Source organism: Populus alba, chromosome 14, assembly GCF_005239225.2.
Source record: "Populus alba chromosome 14, ASM523922v2, whole genome shotgun sequence".
Classification (NCBI taxonomy): domain Eukaryota; kingdom Viridiplantae; phylum Streptophyta; class Magnoliopsida; order Malpighiales; family Salicaceae; genus Populus; species Populus alba.
Genome location: NC_133297.1, coordinates 14020586 through 14039651, shown reverse-complemented (window position 1 = coordinate 14039651; position 19066 = coordinate 14020586). Strand labels below are relative to the sequence as shown.

Genomic DNA, 19066 nt, shown 5'->3' with positions numbered 1-19066 from the left:
TTTCAATATACAAATATTAAAAATATATTTAAAAAATTATTATTTTAATATATTTTTTAAATAAAAAATATTTTAAAAAATAATAATGTATAAATTTGATCATTTAACGAAGAAAAAATATTTGTGGGCAGAGATTTGACACCTTGAATATTCAATTGAAGCTGACGACCACAAAAAAAAAAAAAAAAAAAAACAAAAAACAAAAAATCTCCAAACTGAAACTTGAGAAGTGGAGTGTTATTATTGTCTTTGTTGATAACCCAATCCAAACCAAATGCCACTCTCCCTGCTCTCAAGTTCTCCACCCCTCAACCATGCCAATATTTTCTGTAACTCAAGGATCACTCACACTTGCAGGCCTCTCAGCCTTTCTCTCACAACATCATCATCATCAACAACAACAAATCTTCGCTACTACTGAACATGCATCTCCATTTTTCACTATAACTTCTCCTCTCTTCATTCCTCCTTTAAGAACTAGACGTTCAACTAATAGTATTACTGCTAAATTCTCTGTCTCTGCCAATGCCAAAGCTGAAAACTCTAGTGAAACAGCTACCACCACTGCCACCGACGAAGTTCTTGAGCCATCACCTGATGCTTTGCGACAGGCTCGGGTGTGTTGTTTTGCCATCTTTATTCTTGTTTCTTGCTTGCTTCATATCTTGAAATTTCCATTCTTTTTAATGTTACTTAATGATCAAAACTAACACAGTGTTTGTGCAAAGAAGTAGAGGTCTGCTGATTGGAAGGCGGTAAAGGCTTACTATGATGGTGGAAACATCTTGCAGGGAAGGGTTGAAGGATTCAATGGTGGTGGCTTAATTGTTCGTTTTTATTCTCTTGTGGGTTTTCTTCCCTTCCCTCTGTTGAGCCCTTCACATTCTTGCAAAGGTACTTTGCCTTTCACTTGCTTTCTCATTGTACTTGGTCTCAGACCGTGCTCTCTCTTTTCACATAAATTTGTTATCTAGTTATGCAATTACGAGTTTGCGAGTTATTACTTGGTCAAGAGTACTTGCAATTCATAGCTGCTGGATTTTGTACTCACTTTATCATCTCAACTCAACTTGCTGTTTCTGAAATCATCTTGAACCGAATTCTAAACTAGGTTGGTACACATTTTCTGGTAGAAACCCATGTTTTTGAACTAGTTCTTTCTTTTTCCCACAAGAGTAGCTAGTTTAGGACAACAAATCAATGTTCTGATCATTTCTATATTATCTCTTACTTTTGGTTTTACCCTTTATTATATAATGGGTATTTCGGCAGCCAAATATAATTTGATTTGCCTGTAATTTTTAACTAAAATGATGATATTGGGTTACAGGGAATGTTGTGATGACTGTTCTTTTCACTTTTTTACATGGAAAAACATTAGCAGACAAGGTGGAATGTTTTAAGGAGGATTGGAATTTGAATTTTGATTCTAATGCTTTTCAGTAACTCCTATTGAACTTTTTAGTTCTCCATTTATGTAGGCTAAGCATCACCTTCGCTGATACTCCTAGAAATTTCTCTGTTATCCTTGTAACTGCAAATTTCTCTGTTTTCCTTGTAACTGCTCCTTTTCTATCATACTTTGGCATTTTCAATGAACTTCTGCTTTGGAAGTGGAGTTGTGACTGAGAGCTTGTTGCAAAACTATGTCTTTCTGATTTTGTGATTACATTTCATGTAGATCCACAGAAGACTATCCATGAGATTGCAAAAGATTTGACTGGTTTACTCATTTCCGTGAAGGTAATGATTTTCTTCTGTCTGTTTTGCTAGAATTGAAGTGCAAAAGAACTTAATTTTCCTCATGTGGGTGTTAGACTTTATTTAGTTTTATAAATGCATGTAGCTTGTAAGTTTGCACATGTCTTTTGGTGTACCTTTGTCCTGTTTTGGTAGTTATTAAACATTGCCAGGAACATGTAAATGAAAATCCCATGATCATATTTGCTGCTTTCCTTTGTAAAACAGTATGATGGATGTGTTTCTTTTTTCTTTTTCTAACTCTCCCACAACTTCAAACTCGATAGTTTAAACGAGCAAATGTATGCATAAATGCATTGTCCAATAGGATAGAGAGAAGATGAAGCCATTAACATGGAGACTTGCAAGCAAAGAATAAATGCAGAACTTAATATAGTATTTAAATACAAAATGACAACAATAAGAGAACATTAGTGGTTGATCAAACTGATGAGTTTCAGCATTCCAGATGATGAACACCTTACTTAGTGGTGCTTAGATTTATTTCTTCTTGAACTATAGGTTTGTGTTTGTTATGATGATTTTCTGAAGATTTTACTTTCTTCACTTAACATTGACTTGGAAGAAGTAATTGCTGAACATGGAGGAACTGTTTGCTAGTGATGTACACCATTGAGCACAAAGATTCTGTTTTATTTTTAAAGCATTTACCCCCCCCCACCCAAAATAAAAAAACAATTGTCTTTAATCTCAATGGTGATAATAAGAAATCCAGAACACCCGGAATAAAAGTGAAAATGGTAAAGAGCAGACTTCTTAGAGAACTGCTTTTGATCTCATGTCAAGATGCTTCAGTTCCTCATCTTGCTCCTTGTTCTTTTATTCCCTGCTTCTCCTTGCCTGGTAACAATTCAACATTTCATTCAACTCTAGTGATGTTGGTATACTTCTCAAATATATAGGTAATCCACGCTGAAGAGGAGAACAGGAAATTGATATTCTCTGAAAAGGAAGCTGTCTGGTCAAAGTTTTCTAAAGGAATTAATGTAGGGGAAGTTTTTGCTGGAAGGGTTGGTTCTGTTGAGGACTATGGTGCTTTTATTCACTTGCGTTTCCCTGATGGTAGTCACTTTCTCTGTTTGTATAGACTTCTTTCTGTCCATTGAGATTTATAATTTTGCAAGAATTACTGGTGGTGTCTTGAAACTACAATACAGGTCTGTATCATCTCACTGGACTAGTACATGTGTCTGAGGTTTCATGGGATTTAGTTCAAGATGTAAGGGACATCCTTAATGTTGGTGATGAAGTAACAGTCAAAATCATTGATATAGATCAGTAAGTCTTTTTTACTTCTCTCCCATTACTATTTGCGTTGAATGAATTCTCAATGAGACATTTTCAGTAACATGCAATTTATTTGGTGCACGCCATGGGGTGTTTTATTTCTTTGAGGATGTTATAATCAGAGTTTAAACACAAGAACGTGCCAGTGAAATGTGATTTTTTTTTTTTTTTATGAAAATAAGTTTTCAGAATTTGATTGATGATCTGATATTATTTTTGTAATGCAAGGTCCCCTTCCTCTCTTTTTTGCATAAAATTGAATCCTTGTGGCATAGGTCAATGGGTAGCCTTTTAATTATAGGTTTCATTTTTACACGTAGTTCGTGTCTGTTCAATCCATGGGCTATTGATCCAATCTACTCAGTTTCCTTGGGTGATCAATGGACATACATTTTAAGTAAGATCATTCATCTACTTGATATGGTTCCCTGTACATTAAAAAGTGAAAAGGAAAAGGCTGTTGATGTATAGAGTTCACGTTATCTTTTCTAACTCTTGTTTTCTTTTGAAGAATTAAAATGTAAACGTCAAGAAATTTGCATAACAACCCCTATGGTTTCTTTATGACTAATCCATTCTTTAGCATATCATTAAAGGCTATCTTGAGTGGTTTTCTGAAAGAGGACATGGCCAATTCATTTTTCTAGCCTGGCATTACCTACATTAGGAAACCTAATGGGTTGGAATCAGCTTAATTGTCACGGTGTTTGTCTCTGATCAGCTGTTTTCCTTTACCTTGCCTCTTACTGTAATATTATAACTACAAATAAATGCAGGGGAAAGTCAAGGATTACACTGTCAATCAAGCAATTGGAGGAAGATCCACTGCTAGAAACTTTGGACAAAGTGATTCCTCAGGTTTGTAAGACTACGTTACATGCTCCATTTACATAGTTAAAGCTTCTATTTTGAATGGATATTTATGTATTACAGGATGGTTCGATTGCTCCTGATCCTCTGAGCATGCACAACAACATTACTATTGAACCTCTACCAGGGCTTGAATCAATATTTCAAGAGTTAACACGTGAAGATGGGTATGGTTTTATCCTCCATTAAAGAAGTTCATTCTGAAGATTTAGGGCTTGATTGCAAACATATTAAACCAAAGTTTTCTTTCTCAACATGAACGTAATTTCCAAGCTTCATAAGTTTCCTGTATCTCTTCTCAAATTATTTTGTAATCTGTTTTCCTTTTAGCATGCATCTTTTATGAATCTATGGGACTTTTATGTCACTATATGCCCACCCTATTTCATTTGAGACTCTTCTATGAATAAATGGTTTAACTCCAACTATGAGCAGACTTTAAAAATATTTACATTTCCTTTTATGCTCATTGAACTTAGACAACTTACCATGATTCAGAGTAGCAACTTATTCGGCTTTTCTTTGTATCATTCTTGTCCAGCATAGATGACATAAGAATTAGCAGACAAGGGTTTGAAAAGCGTGTTGTTTCACAAGACCTGCAACTTTGGCTTTCGAATGTGAGTTGCTTCCATTTATGCCACACGATACCGTGTTTCTTGCGCTGTGTGCTCCTTATTATATTTTATTATTCTCATCCCATAATCATTCTACAGGCACCACCTATAAATAGGAAGTTTACCCTCCTTGCTCGCGCTGGACGGCAGGTAGGTTATGTTTGTCTCTTCACCCCTCCTCGTTGATGTGGTCTCCTTATCTTTCTCTCTTATTAATTTGTTGTATAATTCAGGTGCAGGAAATACAGCTGACAACAACACTTGACCAAGACGGTATCAAGAAGGCATTGCAGCGAGTGTTGGAACGAGTTCCGTGATGGAGATTCTTGTGTTCCCAGTTACTTCATGAGTATTCTTTTCTTTGTTCTTTTTCTTCTTTTCTTCTGTATAGATGTTACTGCATGCTCAAATTCAGCTACTGTATGTACAGTATGTTGTTCCAAAATTTTTCTGATTTATAAATTATAAAATCTGATTCTTGTGAGAAGGGTGTTGATTTTTCCGATAGATGCTGCTCTACCCGCCCGCAAGAAGTAGAATATAACCCATCTAAGAAGTAGGCAAACTTTGCTTCTTATCTCCTGATCTAAGATGGCTTTCAGAAAGTTTTCGACAACTAGCAGGTATTTTGATACTGTATAGTAAGCAACAAGGGACATATCAGTAAGTGGTGCTTTGTGGGCTTAGGAAAAATCTGGCTTCGTCTAAGTAGCTGGGTGCACCCTAATGTTTGCTGCGTTAGGTGTAAGTGAAATTTGATCCAAATTCACTTAGTACTGCTTTGAGGCCAGGTGCGAGTGGAAATTGATCAAAATCCTTTTTTTAAAAAAAAAAATTAAAGTGAGTATTTGGTTTAGTTTGCGCGCAGCTCGACTAATCTTCTAAGCCCTAAAGTTAACGACTATGTAAGTCTCCAGTAGCCCAGAGGCTTGTAAGACTCAAACTAATGATTTTTAGAAAACAAACCTGAAACCTGACCAGTTGACCTATACCCTATAGGATTGAAATTGATTAAATTCTTAGTATTGCATTGAGTGATATTTCTTACCAAGATAACTAGTATTCATTTGTTTGTGTGTTTCAAATTCATGATTATGCTTCCTTTCTGAATGGCAATTTCCCTCTAGCGTGGACCGGACCACCTTGATTCAGACAAATTTGCCATATGTTATGAGATCGACAACTTGATCTACCAAGTCTGCTTGACTGTTAGTAAAGTTGCAGGCTAGGATGAAGGATCCACCGATGTATAAATTGCAGCTATAGGCAGTCTCTTTTTTGTCTTTAAATGAAGATATTTGCCCGCCATTATTTATAAAGGAGATGATAACAGTAGGAAAGAAGAGACAGAAGTGGCAACGAAGTTGGAAGCGATTAGTGCTTCGCTTGGAGCTTCTTCCACCATTGAAGAAGACAATGAATGGATTGATAGTATTGCAGGTCACAGATTTCTGGTCAACTGGATGCTGCTTCGTCTTCACATGGTTTCTATTTGAATAGTAGTTTACTAGTTTTTTTTCCCAACGCCTAACAGCGGTAAATGCCCGTGATTCGCAACGGCCGGTCAATTTTCTTTTAAACATAAAAACAATGCTCAGAAAAAAATTCTTTTAACATAAAAAAATGTTAAGAAAAAAAATAAATGACCAACTCATCTGATCAAATAATAAATTAAATATATGAATAAAAAATATAACAATAATAAATAAAAAGATTAAAAAAAATAATAACAAAAAAAAGAGTTAGAAAATAGATAAAATTCTATTCGGAATATCAAAAAATTTAATGTTGAAGTGTCAAAGAACCTTCCCAACCCAATATTTTAAGTTGTTAGGTAAAGTCTTAAGATATAATTTATATTATTTTCTAACATACCCTTTTAATTATAAGCCTTTTGAGCTTAAAACATGCACAGATCCACGTTAACTTGTACTTAATTTTTATTAAATAAATAGGGATAGTAAGATTTGAACTCGTGAGCATTTGGTTATTAAAGTTCTAATATCATATTAAAAAACTAAATCAACTCAAAAGCTTAAATTATTAAATAAGGTTCTAAGTCATGATTTATATTCTTCTCTGATATGAATATTAAACTAGATAAAAAAAAAAAAAAACTCAGTTAAACAGGGTTAAGTTATAAACTATGTGATAATAAATATAAGATTGAGAAAATCTTGGTAAATTTATCCGTGAACATTTTGAGAGTTTTTTTCTTGCATTTTGAAATCTGAAGCAGTATATATTTTTCCTTTTAACAGAAAATGTGGAGAAGTGCTTGGATACTGGGACCGATAGCTGCCATTTGCTATGTATGAACAATGCAGGGGGATACAATTGCCCATGTCCTGCTGGGTATTATAAAAATTATAACCAATGCTACCAACTCAGATCAGAAACCAAAAAACCTAGAGCTATCATCATCGTTATAGGTAAGCAGATTTTGTTTCTGAATCATTTTTCCTCGTGTTAATCTATATTATCGTTCCAATCTGAAGCAAAAAAAAGAGCTTTCGACTGTACTCTGTTCGACCATACGGTACAATCCTACGCATTGCTACGAGGGAAACTGTCATGCATTTTCATTTTTTTTCTATTTCCAAGCTCATATACATATATTGGAAGGCTTGAATTGAATACACTTGACTCTGTATATGTGGGTTTTTCAGGATGTGGATCCGTTCTTGGATTAATGTTGCTCCTTATCGGAGCATGGTGGTTGTACAAGTTGATTAAAAGAAGAAAGGTGATTAAGCTGAAGCAAATGTTTTTCAAATGGAATGGTGGTGGGCTATTATTGCAGCAACAACTTTCTGCAAGTGAAAGCAATGTTGAGCGAACAAAGTTTTTTCCCCCCAAGGAGTTGGAGAAGGCCACAGACAACTATCATGAGCATCGAATTCTAGGCCAAGGAGGTCAAGGAACTGTTTTGGAATGTTGACAGATGGAAGAATTGTAGCTATCAAGAAATCAAAAGAAGTGGACCTGTGCAGAGTAGAAGAATTTATCAACGAGATTGTAATTTTGTCACGAATTGGCCATGGAAATGTTGTTAAGTTATTTGGATGTTGCTTGGAGACAGAAGTTCATTTACTAGTCTATGAGTTCAACCCTAAAGGAACTCTCTTCCAAGATCTACATCATCCGAAGGGAGAGTTTCCTTTAAAATGGGAAATTCGTTTAAGGATTGCTGTAGAAGTTGCTAATGCTGTATCTTATATGTCTACAAACTTACTTTTAGATGATAAATATAGAGCCAAAGTGTCAGATTTTGGAACTTCAAGATCACTTGCCATTGATCGAACTCACTTGACCACGCTTGTATTGGGAACTATAGGCTACCTTCATCCAGAGTATTTACAGTCAAATCGGTTCACCGAAAAGAGCGATGTACGGACTTTGCAACCCCAACCGGAGATGTACAGAATTTAGCAGCATATTTTCGACAGTCAATGGAAGAGAATCGTTTGTTCGAAATCGTTGATGCTGGAGTTCTCAAGGAGGGTAGGAAAGAAGAGATTACAGCAGTCGCTAAGCTGGCAAGAAGATGTTTAGACTTGAATGGCCAAACAAGACCCGACATGAAGACAGTAGCAAAGGATTTGGAAATGATCAGAGCTTCACAAGGAGCTTCTTCCGCCATTCAAGAAGAAACATGATGGGGTTGATTCTACTGTAGGTTACATCACTGTGCCATGGAATGCTTCATCAACTGCAACTGGATAATGTTAGAATACTGGCACTGTATCTGTGCAAATAGATAGGCAACCACATCTACTTTAAAATTTCCCTCCGATGGAAATGTTTGCCCTTTTCTTCATTGACGACTCATTGCATCAGCTAATAGAATAAATTATTTTTCCCAGCCTTGGACTGTATATATATGTTGGTAACTATAATCTGTCAGTGTTATTTATGTTCTTGACCATTGACATGATCATCGACTGTATGAATCAATAGTTTTTACTCGAATAAACATTAATATTGCAGCTAATTACCCGAATTAACTTCCCAGGTCACGTATTGCATGTAACACACTGAATCCTTTCCAGTTTTTTTGTGTTTCAGCAACTCGAGTGACAGCACAGGAGGATCGAGAATCCGAAGCATCGAAGATCTCAGCTGGCTATAAAAATTAACATTCTTTAAAGTGTCATTAATTCTCGGCAAAATGTCAAGAGGATGCATATCTAAGCACTGTGTATGGGACGGAAATTGGATTTAGGGATCATATTAAAAATGTTTCTTGAGTAGAGGAACAAGACTAGAAACAATCAAGAGTCCAGGGACCTTATAAATATAAACCTCTCTAGTTGTCGGCTTGAGCAGTGGGGGAGGGTTTATCAGAAACAAAAACGACTGATGTTCTAAACCACCCCCCAAAAAAAATGCTTACCTTGTCATCCCCTCTTCAATCCCAGAGCTTTGCCTTATGGTGCCAAATATCTCGACACTCCAACTCTTTGCCTACATTTCTAAAGCAGAAGAAGAAGCAGTCTAAAACCAACGACACTCCACTGTTCCTTAGGAATCATGCTCAAACAAAGAGCACAAAAAATGACATTGATTTTGATTTCCAGGACGACTTTCCATCATCATCGCATAATCCAAGCAGAGAAGAAAAGGATTATGATAAAGACCCTGAATTTGCTGACATTCTTGGTTCTTGTCTTGATGACCCACTTAAAGCTCGCTCTAAAGTATGTTCATCTTTCTTCTCTCTCACTTTTTTTAATTTTTTTATCGTTTGTGTAATAAATATCACTGCCTTGCCTTATGTTAGTTGATTAATGGAAGTGAGCAATAATGGGTTTTTAGATGGAAGAAAGATTGAGGCGTAAAAAGAACAAGATTTTGCACGCAAAGACAGGTTCAGCTAAACCCATGAAGGTTACTTTCAACAAGTAAGATATTCAATCTTTGTGTCATAAGCTGATTCTTTGAGAACCCATTTGTTCAAAAACTAAGATTATCGTGTATTTCAATTCTTGCTTTGCCTGGTGATCGTCTTGGTGTTTTTTGAGTAAAACAGAAGATAAAATCTGCTGGTTTATTTGTAGAGCATTTTGAAGGGGGTTAGGCATAGGGAAAAAAAGAATTTGTCTTGATTCATGCTATAGGTGTTCATGTCGAAACTTAAGAAATTGATATTTGCCATGACCATGACACAATTTGATTCAAGTGGTAGTATTACAAGTCTATTTATGCAGGCTTGAAAACCATTGCAGAGCGATACCCCACGCTTTCACTCAGCTTATGGTGTAAATTCTTCATAACAGTCAGGAATCAGGATGCATATATATTTGTATATTCTGGCTAGTAGACTTGAATTCATAGCAAGTCATATAGGCTTTAATATCAAAATTTTCTAAGATAATGATGCTTGCTTGTGAGTAGGAATCGTACTGAACACTATTTCATGAAAGTAACTACCGAATCCACAATTACCCAAGCATATATGATGCGGTCTATGGTACTAAATCCACCCCTTTTATCAACTGATTTCCAATTTCCCTGGTTCTTATAGCTTTTGTAATTTGAAGGTCTTTGAGAACTGCCACTTTTTTAGCATGGTTAAATTATAATTACTCTGGCCTAGCCTATTCTTCATGATGCCTGATGTCTCATGTGAAAATGTCACTTGGATGCTTTTCTTTGACCTTTCCGATTTAGCTCCTGTTTTACCAACTCACTCTGTGACCATCATCTCCAGATTTGATTTCTCAAACTCGTATATATGGTTTGAATTCTACAATGCGCCATTGGAGAATGATGTGTCCTTAATTTGTGATGTAACTTCTCTTTAACTCTAGCAATGGTATTTTGAACTATTAAATTAAATCACTGTGAAGCTTATGTGGCATGTTTTTGCAGACATTTCGATCATGGCATATTGTTGGGCGTCTTGGTGGATGCAATTCCATGAATATGCAAGTATGTAGAAAATTTTCTTGCCATAAAAAAATGTTGAGAAATGGTTGATTGTATTGCATGAAAAGGTGATGTAGTGGTTGAGCTTTGTAAAGTTATATTCTGCCTAATGGAGAGCACTTAGTTGCTAATAAAAAAATCATATTTGCCATTGTTGCAACTCTCTTTATTCCTGGCACTAAAGGTTGTTTTTCCTGTGTTTCTTACCTTGCAGCTGTCACAATCAACTTTTGAAAAAAGACCTAATTATGATGCCATTCAGGGAGCAAATGTGACACCAGCAACGTTTTACAACATTGGAGATTTTGAGATTCAAGACAACTTGGCACGCGTATGGTATGAGGATCATTTCATAGCATAGTTAATTGGTTCAAGAGTACTCTTTTTCACCGTAGTGATTATGCTTATTCTGATGGTTCTTGCTCATGGATGATGTTAAAATATAATAGGGTAGATATTGGGACAACTGAGCCGTTGCTTCTGGACACTCTGATAAATGCCTTGACACAAATAAGCTCCGAGTAAGTTATCCATATTTCTTCTTTTTCTCTTAAAATTTCTGACGATGTGCCATAATTCTTCTGAAACTTTAATGAGATGAAATTTAACGGAACTGTATATATCCTTGCACAAAAATATGAATTTGCAATTTTCATCCCAGACCATGATTGATGTGTAATGCCAACTTGATAGTACGAATACTATGTACAAACATGTTGTGAGATTCACATAAGGACAATGTTGATGTCTAGGATTTCCTTGCAGCTTCAACTCCTTCATTTGCTTTCATTCGTGCTTTATGTTTTTTATTGTCATTTGTTTGGTGCTGAGGTCCTTTTCTGTGGACTTGCTGCCCATTTGAAAAATAATAAATACATGCGTTTGTGCTTACCTACAACCGGTTTGTGCTCCTTCAACAGCTATGTTGGAATCAAGGAATTGGTGTTTGGTGGATCTGAATTTGAGAATTGGAAGGAGAACTTAACTTCGGAGTATGCAGGTTATAGCGTCCACAAGATTTAGCATCTGCAAGTGCATTCATTCACTTGTGTTTTGTTCAATTCTGAATATGTCAGAAAATCATGAAATCTTTAACAGATTTTGAAACTGTTGTGTGAGGGTTTGTGCATGTTACCGCCATTGATGTGGGTCTGACATTAGATGGTGGTATGCAATGTGCATGTAGCTGCTGTTGATGCGGGTCTGACCGGAGACGGTCAGATGCAATGTGTACAGGTTAACAGCTTCTTCTTTTTTAGTTACTGGAGGTTCATTAGTTGATACTAAGGGAAGCTGTTCAAGGCAGTAGCCGTCTTTAATACAATGAAAACAGAGGATTCCCCAGATTTGATTAATCATATAATGCAATATTGGATTTTCGTCACTTGCTATTTGTCATCAAGGTGGATGTGGCTGGATAAGAGATGCAGCCTATTTGTCATCGTTATTTGTCATTTAATAGCTATTCATTGGAATAGTAAGTTGACTAAATTATCCCATGCTCAAAAAACTTTTAACTAGATATCATGTTAGTTCAAGGGCAATATTGTATTTTAATAAATGTTAAATATTTTAATAAAAAAAACTTTTTGGCGCGAGTAATGGTTGGTGCTAGCAAGCGGACGATGCATTGGGGATTGCATAGCTTCTAAACATCGCCTTTATCGGCAGAGTTGGAATCCTTGTAACTCCCCTGCTCTTTGAGGTGATGCATGTTCCAAGATTTCCAGTGGTTTGATGTTGGTGACTATTTTTTTCTCTTCTTTTTTTTCTTCACCTAGAATTTAATGCCAGCTCCTTTAAAATTCTAGAACAACTTTTCAATTTGTTGAATTTTTTAGATTTTATCATGTTCTTTTTATTATAATTTTTTTATTTTAAATAATATATAAAATTGATATGTTTTTTTTAATTTTCATCTCCCTTTAAAATTTTTTTAATCTTTCAAATTTAATCCGTATTCTTTATAGTTGAGAGTTTGGGATTTTTTGGGATTTATGGGTTGTGAGTTTGGGATTTTTTGGGATTTTTGCTCGGGTTTTGAAGGTTTTTCTAGGCTTTTTTGTTCTTTTTTTTTTTTAAGCTAATATTTTTTTTAGTTTTATCATTCAATATTTATATCATTACTGATTAGGCTTTAGGTTTTTTTTTTTTTTTAATCCTATCTTCCTTCTATGTGACTTTTTAACCATTATTTTTTTTGTGGTTTTCCATGCTTTTTTGTTTTTGTTTTGACCATATATCAAACTTCTTTTTTTCTCTGTTGGATCTATGCCCTGAGTTATATTTAAAAAATAAAAATAAAAATAAAACATGTTTGCATTATAACTTTAAAAATATTTTTTAATTTCACTCTTTTTTTTTTTATCTTTCAATTTCGGTCTCCCGTTTTTTTTATTATTATTTATTTTGTTTGAAATCATTTTTTAAATTGTTTTCTTTTTACAACTTCATCATCATTGAGTTTTTTTTCTTATCAAATTTGATTTTAATTTTTTTATTGCTATCTTTTTTTGTTTTTACAAGTTTTAAAAATTAAATATATTTTTTTTATGATTTTATCCTTTAAAATTAAATTGATTGATAATTAAGCTTATTAATTCAACCTAAGTCTAAAATTTCACGGGTTGCAAATCTTAGATTAAATCACGTCTAGGAGGTTTGTCAAGTTTGCTTCTTTTTTTTTTTTTTACCTTTTTTTCTAGAGTTTTGAATTGTTATTTTTATCTAGAGATAAATCACTAATCATTCAACATGTTTTGAGTAGTGTTATAAGAATTGACTTATCTAAGCCGTCAAAACTGGTAAATTAATTTTCATAATTAAATATAATTAGATAAATGATTTATTTTACAACATTAAATATCTTTTATCTACTTTAATATCTTAATTTTTTCAGTTTATATTTATTTATCATTAATTATTATTTTTTCAGTTATTTACATAATGATTAGTGATTTATTTAATTGAATGAATTAAATGCAAGTATAGGTTTTTCCTATATTTATGCTTTTACATTTTTACTATCATCATCATCATTATTATTATTATTATTTTAATATGATTCAATAAAATAACTTATATAATTGATCAAAATTAATACACGCTTGCAACACCAAAATATTTTAGCGACACAAAGGGGTAACAACAAGCAGCAAAACCCTAATTGAGAAAACAATTGTAGGAAAACGAGCAGAGAAAGGGAGAATGATGATCTGGGAGACTCTGAAGAAGACCTCCTTATTGGTTGATGATCAACAATTTCGTAATAATGATGGCTGCCACCAACTGCCTTTCGCATATTGACAATTCAGTCATTTCCAAGAGATTCTTCGGTGCGTTTTCACTTTCCACCAACGATATCATTACATTATTTCCAGTCGCGTCGGAACTCCCATTCTCAGGGAACTTCTTCTTTACTCTCCACCTCCACCTTTTCTTGTATCCATTTATTCGTAAATTGAGATTTAATTTTATTTTTAAATGACATTTTTAGAGTGTGTACTTTATTTTTATTAATGGATAAAATCTTCCCGAGACATAACTTTAATATAATTAACCAGCTTTTTTATCTCCCATCAAGCCTGCCTTGATTGCTATAAAAGGATCATTTAGGAGTGTTATTATACTTTTTTTTTTTAAATATTTTTTAGTTTTTCAAAATTATTTTTAATATTAATGTATTAAAATATTTAAAATAAAAAAAATTAATTTTTTTAAAATGTAAAAATAAAAAGGTGGTTTCGGCTCATTTGGTTAAATCTTCGCGTCAAGTTATCGTAACCTTTTCAAAAGCAAAAGATGACGATATTGGTGTCTTCCAAAATTTTCATCATCTTTCCCGGGAAGAAAAGAGAGATAGTGATAGCCAATTATTGTCTATCTCCACCCTATTCTGATGGAAATGCCAAATTAAATTTATTTATTTATTTCTGCATTTTCTGAACTCTACTTAAAAAAAAAAACTTCACTAATTCAAGTTTACCTACTTTTTTTTTTAGAATAAGCGTTTGAGAAAATACATGGGTATTGTTTTGTTTTTTTTAATAATACTGTTTTTTTTAAATAATTTTTTTAATTTAGTTTATTTATATTTTTTATCAAGAATCTCAAGTACTACCATATCGTTTTTTAGCAAGTGTCTTGGTCCAGATCAGGTATTAAAACTATGTTTATAAGGTTGAAAATACAATCTGTATACAAAAAATAAGTATTCGGAACCCCAAGTACGTACAAGTCATTAATTATTATTATTATTATTCAGCATATCATAATCCTTCTAGAAAGGCCATTTGCAAAACCAGCTTTATTATTCTAAAAGCGCGGGTGGTCCTTAGCCTTCAGCCAAATAAATCACTAGAGCAGACACTTGTCAGTCACATCACATCGGATAAGAGTCCATTGAGCGGGCCATAGCCGGTCGCCGGTAGCCGGTCAGCACCTTCATAATTTTTGGTTTCGTCTTTCTGTCTTGTTAGTCTGGGGTGACTTGGGTTCTTCTTGGTCTTGCAGAGAAAGAAAGAAAGATGGCAGGGGCTGGGGTTACCCTAGAAGAGCTCAAAAAGAGATTGGCTGAGTTCGCCAAGGAGAGAGACTGGGATCAGTATCATAGCCCTAGAAATCTCCTTTTGGCCATGGTAAGTTTATGTCTTTTTTTTGGGTTTAAGTTTATGTGTAAAACATGCTTAATTTTATACATTTTCAGCTTTTATACTACTCTTGATCTCTGATCTTTGACTCTTCATTCTCATTTCTCTGTTTTGGTCAAATCTTATGATTGGGGGCTGGCTCCTTTAAAATAGTATCAACTAGTTTACAGGAAAATAAATATATAAAATCACTGAACCTGATCTTTTGTTCAAGAAAAAAATTGAAAGACAGGACCTTTATTTATTTTATTGACTCTTTCTTGATGTTTTGTTTTCTGTCCTTCCCCATTTCTAAAGTGTCCGGAACAAATAATTCGACCATTTTTTTTAATTGTTTTTTACCAGAAAGTGTAAATCGAATTGTTTAATCTTCTTTTCTTTTTACTCATTGATGGTGCTGAGCTCTTTGCTGGAGAGTTGCACTCCTTTGTCTATGCTTTAGTTATGGTAATCGAATTGTTTCTCGGATCCAAACCAAGCTAAATAGCTTTTTTAGTTATTTCTTACTTTCCCATTTCTGTGTTTTGGTTTTCGAGAGGTTTCTCATGTGTAAATTTTGTAATATTGATGAAGCTGGCCCTCGAACTGCAAGAACTTCAACTGGCCCACTATTTAATAAACCGCGTGTTTTTGTATGAAAAGTTTAGGACATTCACAGCCCCATCTCTGGGACAAGATAACTCATACTCAACGCAGAAAACAAGAATGTACTCACGCTTCAGAATAAGACCCCACAATGTTTGATTAAGACCACAGTACTTCCGTAAAGACACAAACACAATAATGGTTACGATGGTGTGGTTTTCTTTGTCAGGCTCATTGTTTTCATTTCAATGTTGTTTTGTATCTCCGTGTTGGAGGTCGGAGAAGTAGGAGAATTGTCTGAGATATTTCAGTGGAAAGGAGAGGTGCCAAGAGGGCTTCCTAATTGGAAAGACGAAGAGAAAGAACACCTTGGAGAGGAGCTATCAGATGTGTTATTGTATCTTGTTAGGCTCTCTGATATATGTGGTGTTGATCTTGGTAAAGCAGCCATGAGAAAGCTGGAGCTCAATGCCATAAAGTACCCGATTAAGCCTTGCGAGGGCTCCTCAGAAAAGCACACGCAAATCAATGCTGCCAGCCACAACAACGCTAATGGTGATGGTGTTGCAGGGAGCATTTATAGCGACAACAGTACCAGTAATAGTGGGGTTTGATTTGCTGAGATTATGTCACTTTTGACTTTTAGCAGGAGGCCTCCCTCATCTGTCAGCTCTGGGCGAACATCAATATCAGTATAATATACTTTTCTTTCCGTTTGTTGTTGAAATGTAACAGTCACCAGGGTCTACGTATTCGTATCGGATATTGGTGTATTTTTTATGCTTCTTCTTCTCTGTCTCCCATTTCAGCTAGGCTGACCATATGAAATGATGAAGTGGCGAGGTCTTGCTGTCTCTGGTGGGAATATGATTGTTCACGTTGTGAATAGGGTTTTGTTTGCTTTGCATGAGGGCACTATGCATTGGTGTGTCACTGTTCCTGCTTTTAATATTATAAGGGACTAGGTTTATGTTATTCATAGCTGTTGTTTTTAAAAATATTTTTATTTTAAAATATATTAAAGTAATATATTTTTTTATTTTTTAAAATTTATTTTTGATATTATTATATCAAAACAATTCAAAAATATCATAAAAAACACAAACAATTCTAATTTCTTAAAAACATGGTGCCAAAGTAAAAACAAACAATGTCTTGCAGCCAAGGGACCGATGGTGTAATTTTTTTTAATTAACAAGGATGTTTGGGCTAACTTTTACGTACCTCAACTAATCTCACGGGCCCTGAAGTTAATGATTATGTAAGCCTCTAGTAACCCTGAGGCTTGTGAAACTCGAACTGGTAATTTTTAGAGAGTAAATCTAAAACTTGATCAGTTGAGTTACAACTTTAAAAGTTGATGGTGTATCCTTCATCTATAGGTGGTGGTTCTACTAAGATATCAAATCCCATTAATTATTTTATGAAAAAAAAAAGGATATTTATGATTTTGTTGCCTACATAAACTCATCTCATCAAAGACAAATTAGACAACTATCATATAAAATAAATAAATAAATAAATGACTATTCATCACAACATTTATAGATATAGTGGTTTAAAACCACTATATATAATAAATATTATGTCTCAGAAACAATAACTTTTAATTAATGTTATGGTTTAAAAACACGATATTAATTAAATATCACAGTTCTGAGTCTAGACATCAATTTAATTAATATTATATTTTTTGAATCACGATATCAATTGAATATTGTTGTTGTGAACCATGATAACAATTAAATGTCATTGTTCTAAATCGCAACATCAATTAAATTCCAACAAACAAATTTCTCTACATCTAAATCTAATAAAAAATTATTCTTATGAGATTTATTATTTATTTTTGTTAATCTAACATTATTTCTAGTTAATGATTTAAAGAGTTAGATTTTTTTTTTATATATATTATTTTATATTTAATTGTATCAAATAAAATAAAAATAATAAAATTTAAATTTGTAACTATTTAGTTATTAAAATTTTAATATTGTATTAAAAAATCATTTTAATTAAATAATTTAAATTATTAAATAAAATAATATAATTTATATTATTTTTTTAATTGTCAGCCGAGAACATTGGACGAGCTGAGATCCTCTTCTTTCCTAATCTCTTGATTTGGATTGAAATGTAGTATTCTTAGCCCTGTTGCTGGAAAAGTAGTTTTCTTTTGAAAAGTGAATTCCAGATAATATTTTTCGATGTTTGGTAGTGTAATGAAAAAATAAGTTGGAAAACACTTTCTAGTGTTTGATCATGTCATGGTAAATGAGCTGGAAAATAATTTATTAATATTTTATTTTTATCAAGTTTATTAAAATAATGAGGAACAAATCTTACAAAATAAAAAAATTGTAATGAGAATGAAATTGAAAAAATGTAATTTCATAAATTATCTCAAATAAAATAAATATTAATCAAAATAATAGAAATCAAATCTAAAAAATTAAAAAAAAATGAAAGATGAAGAAATTAAAATAATAATCAAACATTTCATAAATTATTTCAAATAAAATAAGTAACAATCAAAGGAATGAGGACCAAATTTGATAGATAAAAAATTTCAAAAAAAAAAATGATAAGAAAAAAACAAATAGCAATTATAAAAATAAGGATCAAAGTTAATATAAAAATAAAATTTTAAGTGATGAAATTGAAAAAAAAAATATTCAAAACAATATATATATATATATATATATATATATATATAATATATATATAGCAATCAAACTTTTAAGGATCAAATTTGATATAATCAGCAAATAATATAATTTCTAAATTTTTTACAATTTTCAGAAAATGTTTTCCGCTCAAATTTTTCAGGAAAACACTTTCTTGAAAACCAAGCCAAAATTTTCTTTTACTGAAAAGTATTTTCTGTTGACCAACTTTTCTAATGGCAAACAAACACAAAAAAATTTAGAAAGTGATTTCCCGAAAACCACATTTTAGAAAACAAAACACAACTAAAAGGAAAAACATTTTTCCTGAATACCAAGTCAAATTTTTTTTTAACTGAAAAGTGTTTTCTATTGACTGAAAAGTATTTTTTATTAATTAATTTTTCTAATGATAAATAAACATAAAAAAAAATTAAAAATTATTTTTTAGAAAACAAACATGTACCTGATAATATTATATACTGTTTTGGGTATAGTCCGTTTTCTCGGCAAATTTGTGCGACTCGTGGCTGCATATCTGGTAAAAGCTGCTTTGTGGAATCTGCTACGTGGACGCAAACGTGGCTGATCCTTCGAAATTACCACTACATCCGTATGCACGGTAATATGAGAGCGGGGCAGTTTTTTTTTTTAATGTACCCGCACCCGCTCCTCATGACCATCGGTGAATAGTATTTCT

General features: G+C 33.2%; 3 protein-coding genes across 4 annotated transcripts; all 3 read left to right on the top strand.

Annotated features, from left to right (window-relative positions):
• Window positions 1–236: 236 nt before the first annotated feature.
• LOC118040707 (uncharacterized) lies at window positions 237–5022 on the top strand. The gene is made up of 10 exons (XM_035047709.2): window positions 237–617; window positions 735–894; window positions 1682–1743; window positions 2664–2823; window positions 2919–3039; window positions 3825–3906; window positions 3982–4085; window positions 4460–4538; window positions 4635–4685; window positions 4769–5022. Exons 1-10 carry the CDS (start codon window positions 315–317, stop codon window positions 4850–4852), a joined length of 1206 nt encoding a protein of 401 aa, XP_034903600.1. The 5' UTR covers window positions 237–314; the 3' UTR covers window positions 4853–5022.
• A 3838-nt stretch (window positions 5023–8860) lies between these two features.
• LOC118040722 (uncharacterized) lies at window positions 8861–11850 on the top strand. Of its 2 annotated transcripts, XM_035047735.2 has the most exons (7): window positions 8861–9235; window positions 9354–9439; window positions 10249–10327; window positions 10410–10469; window positions 10681–10802; window positions 10916–10987; window positions 11387–11850. In XM_035047735.2, exons 1-7 carry the CDS (start codon window positions 8924–8926, stop codon window positions 11487–11489), a joined length of 834 nt encoding a protein of 277 aa, XP_034903626.1. In that variant the 5' UTR covers window positions 8861–8923; the 3' UTR covers window positions 11490–11850. The 2 variants fall into 2 exon arrangements, with proteins under 2 accessions (XP_034903626.1, XP_034903633.1); XM_035047742.2 differs by lacking the exon at window positions 10249–10327 and having other exon boundaries at window positions 10388–10469.
• Window positions 11851–14880: 3030 nt separating this feature from the next.
• Window positions 14881–16675, top strand: LOC118040736 (uncharacterized). The gene is made up of 3 exons (XM_035047754.2): window positions 14881–14899; window positions 14979–15103; window positions 15976–16675. Exons 2-3 carry the CDS (start codon window positions 14993–14995, stop codon window positions 16312–16314), a joined length of 450 nt encoding a protein of 149 aa, XP_034903645.1. The 5' UTR covers window positions 14881–14899; window positions 14979–14992; the 3' UTR covers window positions 16315–16675.
• The last annotated feature ends 2391 nt before the right edge of the window (window positions 16676–19066 follow it).